This window comes from Leucopleurus acutus, assembly GCF_964270905.1.
Source record: "Leucopleurus acutus genome assembly, chromosome: 5".
NCBI classification, from domain to species: Eukaryota; Metazoa; Chordata; class Mammalia; order Artiodactyla; family Delphinidae; genus Leucopleurus; species Leucopleurus acutus.
In genome coordinates, this window is record NC_139147.1 from 54723875 (window position 1) to 54743888 (window position 20014).

The window sequence follows — 20014 nt, forward strand, 5'->3', positions numbered from 1 at the left end:
GTAGCGTTGTTACCTGTTTCATCAAATGAGGAAACTGAGGCAGGAAGATGCTATGGTTTGTCTCAACTACTATAGCAGTTTGTAGAGGTGACCTGGAGTCTGTCCTGGACTTCCATCCTAGTGCTCTGCCACACGGCTTAGAATGATAGGAAACTTGACTCTGGTAGCCCTGGTGCCTTGAGAAAAACCAGGGACTTATCCTTCCTCTCGGCCAAATGACTTGACTTACATTCTGATTTTGAGGCGCTCACAACTCTATGCGGTGCTGTTGGGTTGCGCTCCTCAGGGTGGCCCCGCTGTCTCTCAACCGCAGCCCAGTCCTCGTGTCCGCCAGTCAGGTGCGCTGCTTTAGTCCTCAGGTGCTCCTTTACCTCATTTAGGTTTAATTAAGAGTGGCTTCATTTTAGTCCTTAAGTAGGTTTTGAAGGACTAACTTGTATGTAATATACTTACGTTGAATTCACCTGTGTTTAAAAGCTCAAGTCCATTTCAGAGCTTCATTTAACATCTCATATTAAATGCAAATTAAGTGATCACTCAGGTCCTCCGTTATAGAAGGATACCTGGCAAAAGCTGCCAATTGTAGGAAAGCCTGGGCCAGGCTGAATGAGGGTGAGAATCAGATCACTGGGCCTTGGAGTCACACGGGATCTTTGTCCTTGAACTCTGAAATGGAATCCTCTACCCCCAACCCTTCTCCTCCAGAAGAAGACAACCCCGCCTTCCACCACTGCCTAAACAGTCTTCCTTCTCTCGTATTCACTCTTTCGGTGAAAGGGTTTAACTTACCTTAGGAACACTGGCACTGACTGACCCCTCTCCCTCCGCCCTGACACCTTTCCAGGCAATTACTGAGCCCTGGCAAATGCCATCTCTGATTTAATTGGGGCCCCGCATCTCAGCTGGTTTATTTCCTTAACCTTCTATTTGGTCTCTTGCCTCCAGTCACTCCCCAGCCAAGGTCATCCTGCACTCCACTGACAGAATTATTTAACTACACATCTCTCATCATGCCGCTCCTCTGACTGAAAACCTTGGCTGACTCCCCATTGCCTCCAGCCTAATTTTCAGACTTCTTAACCTAGCATTCAGTTCCCTCTCAGTCTGATTCATCTCCCACTGCACTCCCGGGCATCTGAGGCTTCAGTCACACAGGGAAAGTCACTGCTTCTCACACACACAGGGCACTTCCTCCATGCTTTTCCTCCTGCTGTGACCACATCATTTCCACAATTCTGGTGTTCCTTCTAGGGAGATCTCAGATGCTACTTACCTTACTTCTTCCATCTGTCCCCAGAAAGAATGAAGGCTGCTTCTCTGTCCTCCCACAGACCTTGTAATATTCCACCAAGAGGCACGTCCGTTCTTAATGTGTAGCTGTCTCCTGCATTGAAATGCAAGCAACTTAACGGCCAGACACATCCCCTTAGTCTCATTTTATTCCCCAGCATATAATGCACACAAGTGGGATGTAAGCTTCTTGAAAGGGAACAGCAGTCTTTGTGGCTGGTATGTAATGGGTGTTTATTGAATGTTTGTTGAAGGAGTGAGTAATCAGTAAATGTTTAAATTAGCAAGAGCAGGGATGTGGAGTTCAGATACAACCAGTGTACTTCATGCCTTTTGTTGACTATGGGTCCATCACGATCCAGCTCTGTGTCTGTGGTCTTGCGCCTTGCGAAGTAGGAATGGGCTCTTAATAAAACCTAGCTTTCCAAACAGTGCATCTGAGTGGCTTGATCTTGTTTTATATCAAGGGGCTGGATCATGTTTCTATGGCTCTCATTATCATGATGTGCATTTTGCCTGTGGGGAAAAAGTATTACCTCGTCATAATTCTTAATTATACTAATCATTCCCCTTCCTTGGTTATTGAGAATTATAGCTAATTTAAAGGAAGATTGGATTTAAGGGAAGTTGAAAACGTATGTTGTTAACAAAACTGCTTTTAAAATCCCTTTAGCAGTTTTCTTTATTGGGCATGTAGCAACACCTAGTGGCTTTATGGATTATTTCAGAGACTATTTCTAAAAAGAGCTTCTTGGGGTTTTTCCTCCCTTTATTGAATCTCTACTTATTTGGTATTTTTTCTTTCCTCTTAATTGATGAACAGATATCTTCGATCTCTATATTTTGTTATGTTTAGAAAGTAAGCTGGCTTTAGCTGAAGAATGGTTGTTGAAGAATGATGTTTCTCCGTAAAAAGCATACCCCATCTAATAAGTAATTTATGATACTGCAAGTACAAACAGCAAGGTGATATTGCAAGGTGACAAGGTCTAGGATCCTCTAATAACATTAAATAGGAGTCTTTTGTGGGAAATAACCTCTTCCTTCCATGTGGATGTAATGCCAGATTTCTTTGCCAAACATTTACATGTATGCACAAATATATACCCTTGCACTGGATGCCTCATTTATCAAACACTCAAGAATGAATTCTACCTCAGTACATTTTCCATGTCATTCAACCATTTTTACATTTTGAGATTTTAGATGGAAATATGTCTAGCATGTATCACATGCATTTCTGCCTTTTAATAAGGGATATATTTTATAATTATTCTTATCTTGACAACTTAGAATCACAGTTAGAAATATTAATTATTACATTTAGGAAAAATTTTAGGACTACTTGCTCTATTTTATTATTTTTTTTAATTTATTTTTTAGCTTTTGTGATAATCCACTTTACTAAATAACCGAGATTTTTAAAAATTTTAATACAATTTTGGAAGGTTACTTTCCATTTACAGTTTTTACAAAATATTGGCTATATTCCCCATGTTGTACAGTACATCCTTAAGCCTATCTTACACCCAATATTTTGGTTATTTGTTTCTTGGTTTTTATTTTTTGCGGTACGCGGGCCTCTCACTGTTGTGGCCTCTCCCATTGCGGAGCACAGGCTCCGGACGCGCAAGCTCAGCGGCCATGGCTCACGGGCCCAGCCGCTCCGCGGCATGTGGGATCTTCCCAGACCGGGGCACGAACCCGTGTCCCCTGCATCGGCAGGCAGACTCTCAACCACTGTGCCACCAGGGAAGCCTGGTTATTTGTTTTAAATAGACTACAATGCTTTATAGAACATTTGTGTTGTAAATCAACTATGCTTCAATAAAATTTTTTTTAAAATTTGTGCCTACAGTCTTTTCGCTCTGTGTCTTCTTGCTGGTGGCATTGTTTCTTTTTCAATGCTCTTCCTTTTTTTTTAATTTATTTATTTTATTTATTTTTGGCTGCGTTGGGTCTTTGTTGCTGCATGCGGGCTTTCTCTAGTGGTGGTCGTCTCGTTGCGGTGTGCGGACTGTTCACTGCGGTGTCTTCTCTTGTTGCAGTCGCAGAGCATGGGCTCTAGGCCCGTGGGCTTCAGTAGTTGTGGCACGTGGGCTCATGGGCCTAGTTGCTCTGTGGCATGTGGGATCCTCCCAGACCAGAGCTCGAACCCGCATCCCCTGCAGTGGCAGGTGGATTCCCAACCACTGCGCCACCAGGGAAGCCCCTCTTCCTTTTTCTTATCCCCACTCTTGGCCCCTTCTGATTTGCTGCTTCTGTTCATTCTGTGGCCTAGAAAGTCAGGTAACCACACAGCTTAGTAGTAAGCCAACTCTTCTGGCTCCTAATTTTGTGCTGTTTCCATTATACTACACTGAAAATAAAGGCTAAACCCACAGTGCTTTAAAGTAAGAGTAACTAGATTTTAAAAGGAGACGTTAACCACTACAGTAAAATGCATAGCCTCAGTGACTATAATTGCTGTTTTAACCATTGGACAGCCTTTGTTGTGTGATTCCTGGCCAGGTCATTGAGATTCCTCATATTCATAAACACAGAGAATCAAGTCAGTCAACCAGTATTCATCGTGCATCTATTGTGCATCAGGTGCGTGGGGAGCACAAACACGCACGCATAGACTTCTCTGATTGCATAGTACAATTGACATAACGTGTAGGATTATAGATGTCTTGATAAGTACTTACATTTGAATTCTCCATACAAATAGAAAGTTTTATTTAAGACCGTCCATCATAATGATTGCAGAGGGTCTCATTTAACTTTAAACCTTTATGACTAGATGCATAGTCATGGCCATATTATCTATAATGGCACTTAAAAGAAAGTTGACTTTTCTTCTTACAGTTAATATGAACTCTAATTGAGCCATAGGTTAACTAATCTCATAAATGATAACTCTCATGCATCTGCATCATGGGATTAGAAATAAAAATGTGTGTTATATATTATATAGGCTTTATATAGGGTAGTTACCCTATATGATAATATACTTAATTCTAAATATCTCCATAGCTTTCTGTCATGTGTACAACCTACATTATTAAAGTTTCATAGAGTCACTTTATAATTTTTATTTAGTCCTAGGCTCTATTTTATTTTATTTTAATTTTTGGCCACGCAATTTGTGGGATCTTAGTTCCCCGACCAGGGATTGAACCTGGGCCACGGCAGTGAAAGCACCAAATCCTTAACCTTTGGACCGCCAGGGAATTCCCTAGGCTCAATTTTAAGCAAAATTTTGATTATTTACCAAGATATCTAGGGGTTAAGCACACAGGATTTCTTTATAAACCAGGACAGTATTGATTTTTTTTCATTGTTTAGAAATTATAAAGATACAGTTCATTCAAGTATTCCTTCCAATGAAGGAATTTTTGGTGGCTAGTAATTTCAGGATTTGCTGGCCTTTTTAGTACATTTTGTGTCTCCTTGGCTTCAAAGTTTTAGAAAGCAAATAAAAACTTCTGGACTTTTTGGCACACTAGTTTTCAAATAGTCGAGTAACAGGGAGGGAATCAAGCTTTGGCAGCCAAACCACAGGTGGCAAATTAACTAAAGCTTCTGCACCTTTTCTATGGAGCTTATCACTGGAAGAAGTTGGCCATTGCCCTTTAAAATCCAAAGGTGACAATTAAAATTTTAAATGCTTATTCCTGCCCAGTGGTCTATGACGTTGTTAGAGAAACACATCTTCCATGTCTACTGAAGAAGTTCAGTGAGAAACTCTAGTTTTAGGAACATAACCTGGGTGACTGCCAGCTTTTTCCATAGATTCAACCATCTAATTTAATCACATGCAGCTATTAAAATTACATTGGAAAAGGTTTAATAACAGGAAAATCAATGTATTGTTAAAAACGAACATTTTGTAACTGTAATACATCGTCCCATTTCTGTTGAAAACATCTATACACACAACTGGAAGAATATATATGGAATAATACCAGTGCTTATCTTTGGGAGATGATTCTTCTGTGTTTTTTTTTTTTTTTTTCAGATTTTCAATAGTGATCTTGGATTATTTTGTTGTCAGAAACATGTTATTAAAAAGTATTTTTAACTTCTATTTTTCCTCTAAAGTGAAAGATAACTTGTTCCCTGAGACTCTCTAACCTTGTCATTCAGGAAAGGAGAGAGAGGGGACACACTGTTTTGGTGTTTAGAAGACATGTTGTCAATTTTGATTTAGCTAATTCAACAAATACTTGAGTATCTACATTGTGCCCAGGCAATGTTGAGGATTCTGCATTATACAAAATCCCTGGGAGAAGATGCACCATAAACAGATATTTATGCTTGTGGTGGTCAGTGCTAAGTGCTATAATAATAAAGAATAAGGGGATTATTGAATGTTGGGGAGTAGAGACGTCATTTACCTGTCTGGTCCTACGTTCCTTTATCTGTAAAAAAGGTTAGATCAGAGGGATGCTGAAATCCTTCATCTCTAACATTCTGTGACTCCTGTGACTTTTGAATTATAGGCTACCACCTAAGTTATTATTTCACCCAAATGCAGAAATGGGTCAATTTTTAACATTGAGATAAAGAGGAATTATGTATCCTGAGAATAGTACTTGATAAACAGCAAGAATTTTTAAAAAAATTAGTGGTGTTTCTGTAACTGTTGTTAATAATGAAAATCACAGGTAAAGATGGTAGAGCGTTAAATGTTTACCCAGTGTCGTAAATAATATACAAGAATATATTATAAAGGAAATTTCTCTTAGGAAAATAGTACTAACTTTTCTAAGATTGGGGCTTGTATATAAATACATGAAAGCCCTGGAAAACAAAAATTGGACCTTAGTTTTGTTTTCCCAAAAGGTTTATAAACGAAACTCATTTGCGTTTTCATGTGGTCAGGTTATATGAAATAGTGGGGAAACACAGAACATGGAAGAAGTAGATATTCTTTGGATTTGGTTGCAGAAAGCCAAGAGATCAAATAGGCATCATTGTAGACATTTCTCTTTGATTAATAGTAATTTTTCTGAAATGCATTGTCCTGTCTATCTCCTACAATTTATGGCATTATTTAGAAGTTGAATGAACATATAAAACTTGATAAAACCTTGTGTAAGACTTTGCAGAATATAACTACCTTTTTGTCACAGTACTGCCTCAAATTTGGGGAGTCAAAACCATTCCTTCCTCAAATAGGAATGTTTTACGTGACATTTGTCTTCTGTTGTCTTCCAGAAGCTATTCTTATGATGCCTCATACCACCTTTCTTTGTTTCAGATATCCTCTGGCACCTGCAGGCCTGATGTTTCAGAATCCTCTGAATTGCGTCAGAAGTCACCATTATTTCAGTTTGCCGAGGTAATATATTACAATTTATACTTAATGAAATTGTAAAGTGAGCTTAAATCTGGGCTGATGAAAGTAACTTAAAGCAAAGAAGAACCCTGCGTTCTTAGCTCAAGTAATCATAAAACGGAAAATAGTACCAAATTCTGGAACTTTAGAGTCTCTTAATTAAGGAATAAATATGTTTATAGAAGCTTGTTATTAACTCATACTAAATATTATTGCACTGAAACCTCATCACTAATTCTTATTCATGGATAGGGAAGTTAAGAATATAATTGAACTATTTTTAGAACTTAGTCATTTATCAGATATTGATTTGTCAGGTATTAAATCAGAAGACAGAGTTGACTCATAGTTATTGGCTGTGCATTCCTTTGTATTTATTTTAAGTAAACTTCTCTTAATTGAAACTTTAGCATGCAGTTGGCAGTTTTCAAAATCTTATGTCTTGTGTCAGACCTGTTTGGCTCAGTATGTCTCTGACATATTCAGAGATGATGTAGAAAAGCACATTATCCTTGACATCAAGTCTAAAGGTTAAGACTGCTTCCCAAAATATCTGCATTTACCCTAGAACTCAATATGGAGCCATCATTGATTACTTTTTTCTAAACTTTAAACCACATGGTCTTCCCTTGATCATTCTAATTGTCTTTCACTAGACCTTTTCACACTGTCATCCTTCCTAATGTTTGCCCCTTGTGGTACAGTTTTGTACAAAGGAGAGCATATTTTTAGTTTCAGAATTTTTTCTCCTCTAGTGTCCTTTCCTGGTGGCTCTCAACATATCATTGGCAGAATTAGGTCATTAGGCATATTAGGTCATCCCTTTTATGACATTGTTTATTTTATGCCTAATGTCCTGCTGATATCACCAGAATGTTTTAATACATATTTGCTCACATAATACTCCTTATCTATCACTTTCCTTTCTGCTCTCTGTGAGATGTGCCATGAATTCCAATTGTTTTTTATATTGTTTCCTCAAGAATTTAATGTAATAGCAGATTCAATCTGCACTCCCTTTTAAACAGTAGTTTTAGACATATTAAATAATGTTAGTCTCAACTTTGAAAGCAGAGATACTTAACCAGTGATCCCTGGTGAAAGATGTAGTGAAATCTCTCAAATTTCACGTGAAATTTTGGGTGTGTTGACACACGTGCATGTTTTTGGTTACTACAGCAAACCAGATTCCAAAGAGATCCCTGACCCTAACCTAATATTTCTTCAGGAGCTCCCTATTCATGTCAACATCTCCTTTATCCCAATATTAATTTGGAGAAACATCCTTTTGTTTAAAGACTTGTGAAATGCTTTTCAAAAATCTAGATTGTTTATACTACTGATTCTGTTTTGTTCACTATCTAATTTAATCCTTGAAGAAATATATTGTATGGGCTTCCCTGGTGGCGCAGTGGTTGAGAGTCTGCCTGACATTGCAGGGGACATGGGTTCATGCCCCGGTCCGGGAAGATCCCACATGCTGCGGAGCGGCTGGGCCCGTGAGCCGTGGCCGCTGAGCCGCCTGTGCATCCGGAGCCTGTGCTCCGCAACGGGAGAGGCCACAATAGTGAGAGTCCTGCGTACCGCAAAAAAAAAAAAAAAGAAAAGAAAAGAAATACCTTGTAGGTCAGGCATTTCCCCTTACACAAACTATTTATTTTCTTTAACTTTTATAGAGGGTTTGTAGGAGTGAAAAGTCATGTCGGAAGTAAGACCTACAGTTTATAATTCCCAGGATTTCAGGAACATCCTTGTGGATTCATATCTGCAGTCTGTCACAGCTTGCACATGGAGGTCTTTTGAAATGATAGGTTTCATGGTTTGACCAAGAAGAGTTCTACATCTTTACCCTGAAATATTTTCAAAGTACTTGGTTAGATCTTAGCCATTTACGACAATTTGTATATGTCTAGTTTGTTAAATAGGATCTGGGAGATCTTTTTTCTTTTTACTGATATTTGTTCTAAAAATCCTTATTTGTCTGATGCAAAAGATATGGTGGAATTAAAATTTTCCTAATGCCTTCAGCAGTGAATAGAGTCAATAATTCCATCAGGCTCTCTTCTAATTTTTTCTTATCCCTAAAATTGACTTTGATATTGTATCACCAACTGGCTCCATTGTTTTTCTAAACAACTTAATTTAATTAATATGAAAAAGTGATTGCTGGGATTGAGGAGTCATGATCAAGCTGCATGTATTGCTCAGCAAGTTCCCTTTGATGGAGTCGGTGAGCACAGTTAATTGAAGAAAAAGACTTTTGTGGAACTGGAAATGGGCTGAATTTACAATGCTCACGCTTTCTGCACTTGTGACTCATTTTCACCCTAGTTTGTAGTTGTATAGAAACTTTGTTCACTTTGAAACCAAAATTAACAACTGACCTTGCTCTCAAAACATCCTAAAAACTATTTCCATGAGGCCCTCAGAGCAAACTTTTAATGAGGCTACCATAATCATCAAATAGAAACAAAAGTTCTCCTAGCTGAAGCAAGGATGGTGTGACAGAATCCTCTATCCACTGTCAGACACCTGAGGGGCGCGTGTGTGTGTGTGTTGGATGGGAGGATGCATGGTGTTATAAAATAAAGAAATGCTGTTCATATTCAGTAAACAATTTATTGAGTTTTGGTGCCATGCCAGGCAGTGTATTCTATGGCTTATTTTCTTCTTACCATAATCCTGTAAAATGGGGATTATCATCATCATCAGTTTACAGTTGGGAAAAATAAATCTCAAGAGAGATTAGCTGAGCTGCCCAAGGTCATGTAGCTAGTGAGTAGCAGAACTAAGATTCAGTCCCAGATACTCTGACCCACATGGTTTGCTTCTCCAACCCTGTTCACAGCTGTCTCAAAGCAGAGAACAGCTTGAGGGGAGTGCTGTAGGGAGGAGAGAGATCTACTTGCAGCTTTCAACTTTTAATAATATTTTAGAAAATTCACTGAAATAAGGAAATTTATCTCTACAGGTGTCCTCAACTGCTATTTGATACATATCTGACACCCTTTCAAGAGACAAGGCAAATGAGCCAAACTCAGTCTTTTTTGTTCTTTCCACATGTGTTTTTAGAAACATGGCCTTTGTCTTCATTTATCATTGATACTGTTTTTCTAAAAGGGATTGAGGGTGATGACTCATGTCTTAATCTTTATCTGTGTGTACAGTGGAAATATTTGGCAGAATCTATGAGTCTGTTATGGTAAAATGTCCTTGTGCTTTAAAAATTATTTGTTTCCTTTCAGATATCTTCAGGTACCTCCCACCCTGATGTTCCTTCAAAACAATGTCAAGCATCAGCCTTGTTTCAGTTTGCAGAGGTATGGCCTTCTTTTTTGTTGTTGTTGTTGTTTTGCCTTTTTCTTTTTGAATTTTATTTTATTTATTTTTTTATACAGCAGGTTCTTATTAGTCATCAGTTTCATCCACATCAGTGTATACATGTCAATCCTGATCTCCCAATTCATCACATCACCACCCACGCCGCCCTGCCGCTTTGCCCCCTTGGTGTCCATACGTTTGTTTTCTACATCTGTGTCTCAATTTCTGCCCTGCAAACTGGTTCATCTGTACCATTTTTCTAGGTTCCACATATATACATTAATATACAATATTTGTTTTTCTCTTTCTGACTTACTTCACTCTGTATGACAGTCTCTAGATCCATCCACATCTCAACAAATGACCCAATTTCGTTCCTTTTTAATGGCTGAGTAATATTCCATTGTATATATGTACCACATCTTTATCCATGCGTCTGTCAATGGGCATTTAGGTTGCTTCCATGACCTGGCTATTGTAGATAGTGCTGCAATGAACATTGGGGTGCATGTGTCTTTTTGAATTATGGTTTTCTCTGGGTATATGCCCAGTAGTGGGATTGCTGGATCATATGGTAATTCTATTTTTAGTTTTTTAAGGAACCTCCATACTGTTCTCCATAGTGGCTGCATCAGTTTACATTCCCACCAAAAGTGCAAGAGGGTTCCATTTTCTCCACACCCTCTCCAGCATATGTTGTTTATAGATTTTCTGATGATGCCCATTCTAACTGGTGTGCGGTGATACTTCATTGTAGTTTTGATTTGCATTTCGCTAATAATTAATGATGTTGAGCAGCTTTTCATGTGCTTCTTGGCCATCTGTATGTCTTCGTTGGAGAAATGTCTATTTAGGTCTTCTGCCCATTTTTGGATTGGGTTGTTTGTTTTTTTAATATTGAGCTGCATGAGCTGTTTATATATTTTGGAGGTTAATCCTTTGTCCATTGATTCGTTTGCAAATATTTTCTCCCATTCTGAGGGTTGTCTTTTCGTCTTGTTTATAGTTTCCTTTGCTGTGCAAAAGCTTTGAAGTTTCATTAGGTCCCATTTGTTTATTTTTGTTTTTATTTCCATTACTCTAGGAGGTGGGCCAAAAAAGATCTTGCTGTGATTTATGTCAAAGAGTGTTCTTCCTATGTTTTCCTCTAAGAATTTTATAGTGTCCAGTCTTACATTTAGGTCTCTAATCCATTTTGAGTTTATTTTTGTGTATGGTTAGTTTAGTTTATTTTGTGTATGTGTTAGGGAGTGTTCTAATTTCATTCTTTTACATGTAGCTGTCCAGTTTTCCCAGCACCACTTATTGAAGAGACTGTCTTTTCTCCATTGTATATCCTTGCCTCCTTTGTCATAGATTAGTTGACCATAGTGCATGGGTGTATCTCTGGGCTTTCTATCCTGTTCCATTGATCTATATTTCTCTTTTTGTGCCAGTACCATATTGTCTTGATTACTGTAGCTTTGTAGTATAGTCTGAAGTCAGGGAGTCTGATTCCTCCAGCTCCCTTTTTCCCCTCAAGACTGCTTTGGCTATCCGGGGTCTTTTGTGTCTCGATACAAATTTTGAGATTTTTTTGTTCTAGTTCTGTGAAAAATGCCGTTGGTAATTTGATAGGGCTTGCGTTGAATCTGTAGATGGCTTTGGGTAGTATAGTCATTTTCACAATATTGATTCTTCCAATCCAAGAACATGGTGTATCTCTCCATCTGTTTGTGTCATCTTTGTTTTTTTCATCAGTGTCTTATAGTTTCAGTTTGCAGAGGTATGGCCTTCTTTATATATATATATATATATATATATATATAAACACACACACACACACATTGGGTTCAGAAAACTTATTGAGCTCAGGAAGTATTGGAATGGAATTTTATAACATATAGAGAACTTTAGGCATGCCTCTTGCCATTACTAACATAATACACATGGGAGGCTGCTTATTGCTTTTTGCTGCCTTTGCTCTAATCACAGATCAGCTCCAGAATTTATACCCATTTTACAAGCATTCATTAAAGAGTTCACGTAGAATACACACTTTCCAGTAATTCATTTATTTCATTTTGCCTTGTTTTTAACTTATTTTAAAAGCTTAGGAAAATTGTCAACATGAAGGCCATAGCATTCCAATTTATTAAATTTTTCCAGTAGTGAAATTAGATGCTGTAGTTGATGAATAACTCTCACAGTGAATGCAGGGGTGAATAGGACCTATTAGATCATCAGTGCTTAGCTTTGGGTGTGATGTAGCTTCAGCCAGTATTTTTATTAGCGTTTAACCCTGGGCTTAGGTCAGGTCAGCTCATGCAGGATCTTAGATTTCTCCGGATTGTCAGCCAGAGAGAGAGAGTACACACTAGAGAGTATTTTCTTGGTTGGTATGATGAGAGGCAAATCTGATAATGCTTGGTTTTGCCACAAAAGCCCTGGCCTCAACCGTATGCTCATTTCTAATGAGCACTATATGACAAATAATAAAATATATCCCTTTTGTAAAAATAAGATGCCATCTGCTTTAGGTCTTTCCCCATTTTCCTTTTTATTAATTTCAACCAAAAATGCATATAATAGGGGCTTCCCTGGTGGTGCAGTGGTTGAGAGTCCGCCTGCCGATGCAGGGGACACGGGTTCGTGACCCGGTCTGGGAAGATCCCACATGCCACGGAGAGGCTAGGCCCGTGAGCCACGGCCGCTGAGCCTGCGCGTCCGGAGCCTGTGCTTCGCAACGGGAGAGGCCACAACAGTGAGAGGCCCGCGTACCGCAAAAATGCATATAATAAACTAAGCAATTTTTTATAGGGTTGAGAGAAAATGACAAGCAAGACTGTTCTGTTTAATATTGATGTATTGAATCACTTTGATTCATTTGCATAAAGAGTGCTGCATAAATGAAATGTAAAATGATATCCTTTTGGCAAGAGAAAACCCAGCATCTTACTTCGAAAATGAGAAAAAATTACTTTTAGTGCTTACATTAAAAAAAAAAACAAATGCTGCTTCCTCTTTGGACACTTGTGTCAACCAACATGACTTGATCCAACCCGCTGGCCTGTTTATCTCTTACGCTTCTCTGCCACAGTATTTGCTTTACTCGTTGAGGGCTATTCTATAAAACTGGTAACAAAAATATCATATAATGGTATCATTTCACGAAGAACAATTTGCTTGATGAATCTGAATAAATTAAGATTTTATCATAATTTTTCATTATGATAAACAGGCTTTTCTTTTCATTGTGTGGGCAGTAGTTTTGTTTAATATTTCCTTGCTTTCCTCTAGTCATTGACATCCTTTTACTTGATACTAACAATTTTTTCAAAGGTAAAAAAGAATTTTGACGTGATGACTGTAAATTTATTTTTAATGTTGGTACCTGAGCAGTCCCATCCAACCTTTTAGAAACAGCTCCTTCAAAACAGAAGTTATTTGCCATATATTCCTTTTGATTAAATTCTACACTCTGTAGCATGAATATCAGAACGTAGTGGCTCGTCTTTGACACATCTGATATTTACATATGCACTATTTACCAAGAGTTTTCAATTTAATTAAAAATGTTTGTATGATATACCTCAGCTGATGCATTTCTAACAGGTATTGCCACTCAGAGTGTGGTTCTTGTTTAAGTGAGGTCACCATCAGATTTATTAGGTGCCTCAAAGCCCTGGACAGCTCGGAGGAACCAGTTTGATAGTGTAACAGCCACTGTCCTGTGATTCTGGAGAGTAAGATCCCATACCTCTCTTAATTTGTTCTTACTGCTCAGTACACTCACTCCTACAAAAGAAAGTTTTTTTCTGGGGAAGAACCTCTTCTTACTTAGGAGTTGTGCAGGGAGACATTTCCAGATGTTACTCCTCTCCTCAATGGCACTTGTCTTCTGAGGGTTTTTGACTGTGCACTTATAAGATTTGAGGAAGCTTTAAAAAAATTAATTTGAAAACTTATTATGAGTTGTTTCTGGCATCATTAACAGAGGAAGACATGCATGATGGAGAAACCAAAATAAAATGTTCTGCCCTAGAATCAAATACAGTTCCCCTTCTCAACTCCATATATTATTTTTCCCAGTTATATTTTGCATAGGTTGACAATTAAGAGCCCTTACAATTCCTAAGCAAATTAAATTATTACATACTTAGTTGTTTATTTGTAAATGTTATATGTGATTATACAAGAAAAGTATAGTACATGGTTCTCTGAGGATATTTATGCTCTCCAGTCACTTTCCTCAGCTGACTCAAGAGAAGTTTCAGTCTCTTTCATGTTATGATCTGACCATATTGTCAGCCCAGTACTGGGCTGGTTTATTCAAAGCTAAACAATAGCTAACTAGATGAACTAATAAAATTATCTACTACAATCTGCTATGAGCATATCTATTGCAGTAGAAATAGAATAGCCTATAATTACTGTGATTGTATCCCTAAAACTCTTATAATTATTTCATAAAACACCCATCACCTTTGAGAAAACACAAAGACTCTTGAAATTCTTGTTCTAATTAGTCTATAGCAGAGATTCTCAAACTTTAAAATACACCAGAGTCACCTCAAAGGCTTCTTCAAACACAGATTGCTGAACCCCACCCCCAAAGTTTCTTATTAAGTCTGCAGTGGGGCCTGAGAATTTGCACTTTCAACAAGTTTCCTATTAGGGAACCGCAGTTTGAGATCACTGCTCTGTGGTTTGCAATTTTTACCACAGGTTATTAAATCAGCATTGGTAAGGCACTTTCTGGTATCTCTTGGAACTTACAGGGAAAGGGTTCAGTGAGGAAGGAATGGGCAGATAATAGAAATTTACCCAATGGACCACTTTATACCCCTCATCCCTTTTCAGAGGGATTCTCAGTCCTATTATGTGCACTTAGAGAAAAGTAGGTGTTTGTATAATTTAGGAAACAATTTACTCTTTAAAAATGTTTAGCTTTGTAATATCACTTTAAGATCAGGCTTGCAAAATTCTTAGAGACCATTCGCATTAATTTCATTTACAAGTGTTCATAACTCTAGGAAGACATTAGCTATTGGTCATTTATCGTGTAATACAATTATCCTAGAAACGCAGTTTTTAAAAAAACAGTAAGCCCTGGGCATTTAAGTTGAAAATATTTTTTCTTTTATGTCTTGGGTCTCCGTGTCACAAGCTGAGAGGGATATCTTTCCTTCTTAACCAAATCTGATAGTTTTCAAACCCATTGAAGTAACCTGCGTGGAACCATGAAATTGAATAAAGAACATTTTGTTTGTAGGTTCCTCATAAATGTTTATGTTTAAAGGGAGAAAGATACATCTGCTTTACAAGATCTAGAAAGAAATATAGAGTGCAGAGCCTGTTTTCCTCGCATTTCAGCCTGTCTCCCATTCTGTATTGATGCTCATAATTCATCTAGATTCAGCTTGGCCCTTCTGAAGAGCCATCACTCTGCTTCCAGGCTCTGATCCATTAAGTTTGTCAAAGTGAGTTTCCTATCTGCATTTTTTGTTGTTTACAGGTAGAGTGACACATCTGTCACTGTTTAGATCTCGTTTACTGAAGACTAATGACCAAATGTAATGCCAGAAGGGAGCTGTTGTCTTCCGTTATTTAACAAGTCTGGAAGCCTTGCCTGGTCCACATATCCTCTTCTCTGCTGTGTGGCTGACTCTTACACCTAGAGTATATCTTTGCGTTGAAAAATTGCATATTTACTTTGAAGACAGGGAGCTAATCTGGACAATTTAGACAGATAGATTTGAACATTAAAACTTTCCTTAGAAGGCTTTTACTTTGCCAATATAAATACAACCGTAATCTCACCAAGGTATCGTCACAATTGGATATAAGCAATAGGTGCACATTTAAAGCATTCATTTTCATGATGGAATGCCCAATATGTTACGGAATATTACATTCAACACAGACTCCATATACTCACACTGCAGCTCATCAGTGTGAAAGTCTTACATGGTTTATTGGAAGTGTTAATATTTCTTTGAAGGTAAGGAAGACCAATCATCTCATATTGTTCATTTGTTCTCTGATTCATTTATTCACTCAACAATTGTTAGTCATTTCCTCCCAGGCTACAGTGTTTATGATACCCCTCATAATTGCAAAAGCCTTCCAGCTAATTTGCTTTTGATCTTTACCACCTCTTTCCTTGGTGTGCGCCCCTACCTCAGTCAGCTATAAAATTAACAGTTTTAACACCCAGGGTGATCATTTTTCTTGGCGCTTTTGCTGAACATCACATACTTTTAACACCCACCCTGTTTATCAGAACATTCCATAATAGGCAGAGGAGAGACTACAGTGGAGTTAACAGATTAGCAAGCACCATCCAACTTGAGGAAGATAAAAAGCATAGCCATGAACATACTGTACAGTATGACCTACTACTGCCCCCTACCCAGGAGGGTAGCATAACACACACTTTCCACCACTAGCTGACCTGTCATTGAAAAACATGTATTAACTACATTATTCTTACTTGAAAGGATGTGTATGTCTCTTAAATAGAAAAAAAACAAACAAACAGGGAAATGAACAATGATATAACAAATTGGCATTACACAAGCTATGCTTATATTAGAAGCCATCAGAGATTACTGAGAGATTACATGAGATTACTGAGAGAAAATGTGTAAAGAAAAAGTGGGGGCCCTAAGACAAAACCCTGAGGGAAAACATTTAAGTGCTCTCTATAGAAAGGAGAGCCAACAAAGAACAGCAAGGAGTGGCCTGAGAGGTAGGAGGAGAACAAGGACTCTGCAGTATTGGAAATCCAGAGGAGACTCTCAAAAGAAAGGTCAGCTATGCCCAGTGCTGCAGACATTAACATGTATTCAACCCCCTGCCCCCAATTAAGAAGCCAAAAGACATTTTTAGAAACTATATCTTAGCGCTAAGTTGTTCTATGAAAATTTTATTGTTAGGTGATTCTAGAAACGTTGGACTGCTAAAATATGTTGACTCTCCCCCAACATCCTTTGAAAATAAGGCTTCCAGCAACCTTGAGCATTTAAAATACAGCCCTGTACCTACAAATAGGTAAAAATCCTCCCATAAGTGATGAGGAAAATAGTTCTTACTAAACATTAGGTGATGGTTTCTTTTGCAAGGCAAGGAACCATTCTCAAGCCTCGACTCGAACAGCTGTCCATTAACTCAGCTGGCAGGTAATACATCCGAGCGGTCAGAAGTTCGACGCTGAGCCTCTGGGTGTGCCGTGCAGGCATTTGATAGGCTTCGTGGTAGTTCGCGCGCACGCGCGCGCACACACACACACACACACACACACACACACACACACAGAGTGTCGGGAACATAAACCTACAGCAGCAAAAGCGACAGCAGAGGGAGCCAGTGGAAGAGCTAGAAAACAGTGTCAGGCTGTGTAGGGGAGCATCACCCAGCTTGTTGTTCTCTTGAGGGTATCGTATGATTATGTGACAAATTTAATATTTTATAGATTATTAAATTTAATAATTCTCCTCTGACATTGCAATTTTTAATTCTGTTCTAATTTTAGTCTGTAACTAATGTTTGGAAGTGTCCTAAAAGAGTTTATTAGTGTTAACAATGATAAATCCTTATTACTAATAATTGTAATGTATATTGAGAGCATAATGTGGGCTGAGCACTGTGCCGAACTCTTCACTCACATAACATCTGATCTTCACAGAAGTAATTAATATGGGGCAGGTATTGTTTCTATTTTGAAGGTGAAGATGAGGTCTTAATTACTTGCTTAAGTCCACACAGCAAGAAGTAATGAAGGCATGTTTGTCTGACACAAAAGCCATGTCCTTTCTATTATACAACCTTGGTTCATGGGACTGGCATTGATGTTCAGTACTTCTTTCCCCCAAGTCACTAGAGTCAGTGATTATATTAAATGTGTTTATTTCTCTTAGTCTAGTGATAAGCTTAGTAATTGAATTCACCTTGTCTAAAAAAGGAGAAATGGCATATATCAGAGGAAATTCAGCTAGAGGAAAATCTTCAAAATGATTTAGCCCCTAAGTTGATCTTCTAAAGAAAAAGTAAGTGATTGGGATAAATAGGAAAGGAATCTCTGAAAAATGATAGTACCCAGGAAGAAAAATGCCTTAGAACTTTCTTAAACTAGTCCCTTCTGAGTGGCCCAGGTAGCTTATTAAATATTTGGCTCTTATTCAGCAGGTGTTCTAGGGAGAATTTTCTCTAGCAGTAAGTCCCCAGTCTCTTCTGGGGCTGACAGCTCCATAGAATTCCCTGGGGGTCTTGGGGTCACCTGTAAGGTATAGACACAAGGTAGGTTTGCCTCCTAAACTGAACTGAGAAATACCTCTGTCTTAAACTGAGAGAGAATTCAGAATCACGAAGAATATTAAAAGCTTAGACCATAGCTAGCTGCTCTAATGATGATAGAACTTCTCTAGGAGAAGAATACTTTGTAAAGATCTTTAAGAATGTATACCCTTCTCCATTCTTTATGGAGTTAAGCTAGAAATTGAAAATTAAGTTTTCATATAAAAACGAGAAAGGACAGTGCTGTTCATTGTTATTAGTGCCTGGCTGCTGTTGCACCAGATTTGCAGAAGAGGATGCAGTCACAGTGTCATGTTGTGTGTATGTCGATGTGCTACAACTTAGTTCTTAACTGTATGGCTTCTTGAGATTTGTGGTCTTGACTGTCAATCTTTGTGTACTTTAGAGCATACTCTCAGAGCCAGTGCCAGTGTTTTATGTAAAACTTTTAGCTTCACCAGCTCTTGTCAGATTGCCTAGCACATTTATATTGGATTCTCAAAACAAAATTTGTTGACTGTCTTGTTGGCTGTCTTTTCACAGTGATTCCAAATATATTTCAACAAAAAATTAACTAATTACTTTTTAGTAAATATAAAATGACATTAAATCTCTTTTCTATGTGGCAAGTTGCTGAGTTGGTATTTATATGGAAATGGAAATGCATAATTTGTTTTAAGGTGGTAGAGTTAAATTTAGGGCCTGGAATTCTCAAGATAATAATACTCTTGTCATCCAACAGCCACCCAAGCCACTCCTGTTTTTTTTTTTTTTTTTTTAACATCTTTATTGGGGTATAATTGCTTTACAATGGTGTGTTAGTTTCTGCTTTATAACAAGGTGAATCAGTCATACTCCTGTTTTTTTGTTATTATTTTTGAGGCTATTTACTAAAATTGGTTTCAAAATTATAATCCCAAGCGTATTTGGTACTTGGGAGCAATGACGTTCTCATTAAACTAAGGAAAGTTCCTGAATATGTGTGAATGGGGAGTGAAAATTCTGATATCACAATTAATATTCCTTATGTGAATTGTTTTCAATATAGATTTCTTCGAACACTTCACAGTTGGGCAGTGCTGAACCTGTAAAACGCTGTGGGAAGTCTGCACTCTTTCAACTGGCAGAGGCAAGTTCTAAGAATATGTTGTGATAAGATCTGCAGTGGTCGAAGTCACAAAAAAGTTAATTGTAACTGTGTTCCCTAAACTGTACCATCTCACCTGTGACCATAAAGTGTGTTGTATCTAATTTTCAACAATGAGAGGGTTAACCTTTAATTTAAGGAAGTGGACTTTGGCTACGAAAAGTCATTAAGCATTGAAAAAGGTTACCTGGGGAAATTGCAAAATCTTTTTCACAGGTAGTATTTTAAAATAAGGTCAGTTTTTGTCTCTCTCAGATTGGTTAAGTAAGTACATCCTAAACCGAGAAGAATGGCCTACGTCATTTTCCTCTTCTCTGATTCTCTTGTGATATCTATAAATCCCTAGAAAGCGCTACCGTTAAGCTAGGTGGTTGATGTTTTAATTTGGGGGTTGTTTTCAGTGAAGAACTCAAAGGATGTGTTCTAAAGTCTGGTTTTATAGCATCTATCAGTTGTACATTTGATGTGATGTGGGTGTAAAATGCTACTACTCCTTTGGCAAAGTAGAAAAGATGCTTTTGTAAAGCCTAAGAAGAACAGAGCCCTCACTTGGCGGGGGATGGTGGGGGGGAGAAGATGCCGGGAGTGGTCATTGCTGGGATGGGTGGCAACAAGGCTTCCTCTGCCAAGCTGGACCGATCTGCCCTATGGGG

The 20014-nt window shown here is 38.1% G+C and overlaps 1 protein-coding gene across 6 annotated transcripts in view; it reads left to right on the forward strand.

Moving 5' to 3' along the window:
- The window catches only part of BBX (BBX high mobility group box domain containing), a 282354-nt gene that overhangs the window by 210390 nt on the left and 51950 nt on the right, over positions 1–20014 (forward strand). For all 6 annotated transcript variants that reach the window (XM_082839829.1, XM_082839833.1, XM_082839834.1 and 3 more), the window contains 3 exons: positions 6539–6619; positions 9862–9936; positions 19263–19343. In XM_082839829.1, the coding sequence (XP_082695955.1) occupies positions 6539–6619; positions 9862–9936; positions 19263–19343 (237 nt within the window). The remainder of the gene's footprint in view (positions 1–6538; positions 6620–9861; positions 9937–19262; positions 19344–20014) is intronic.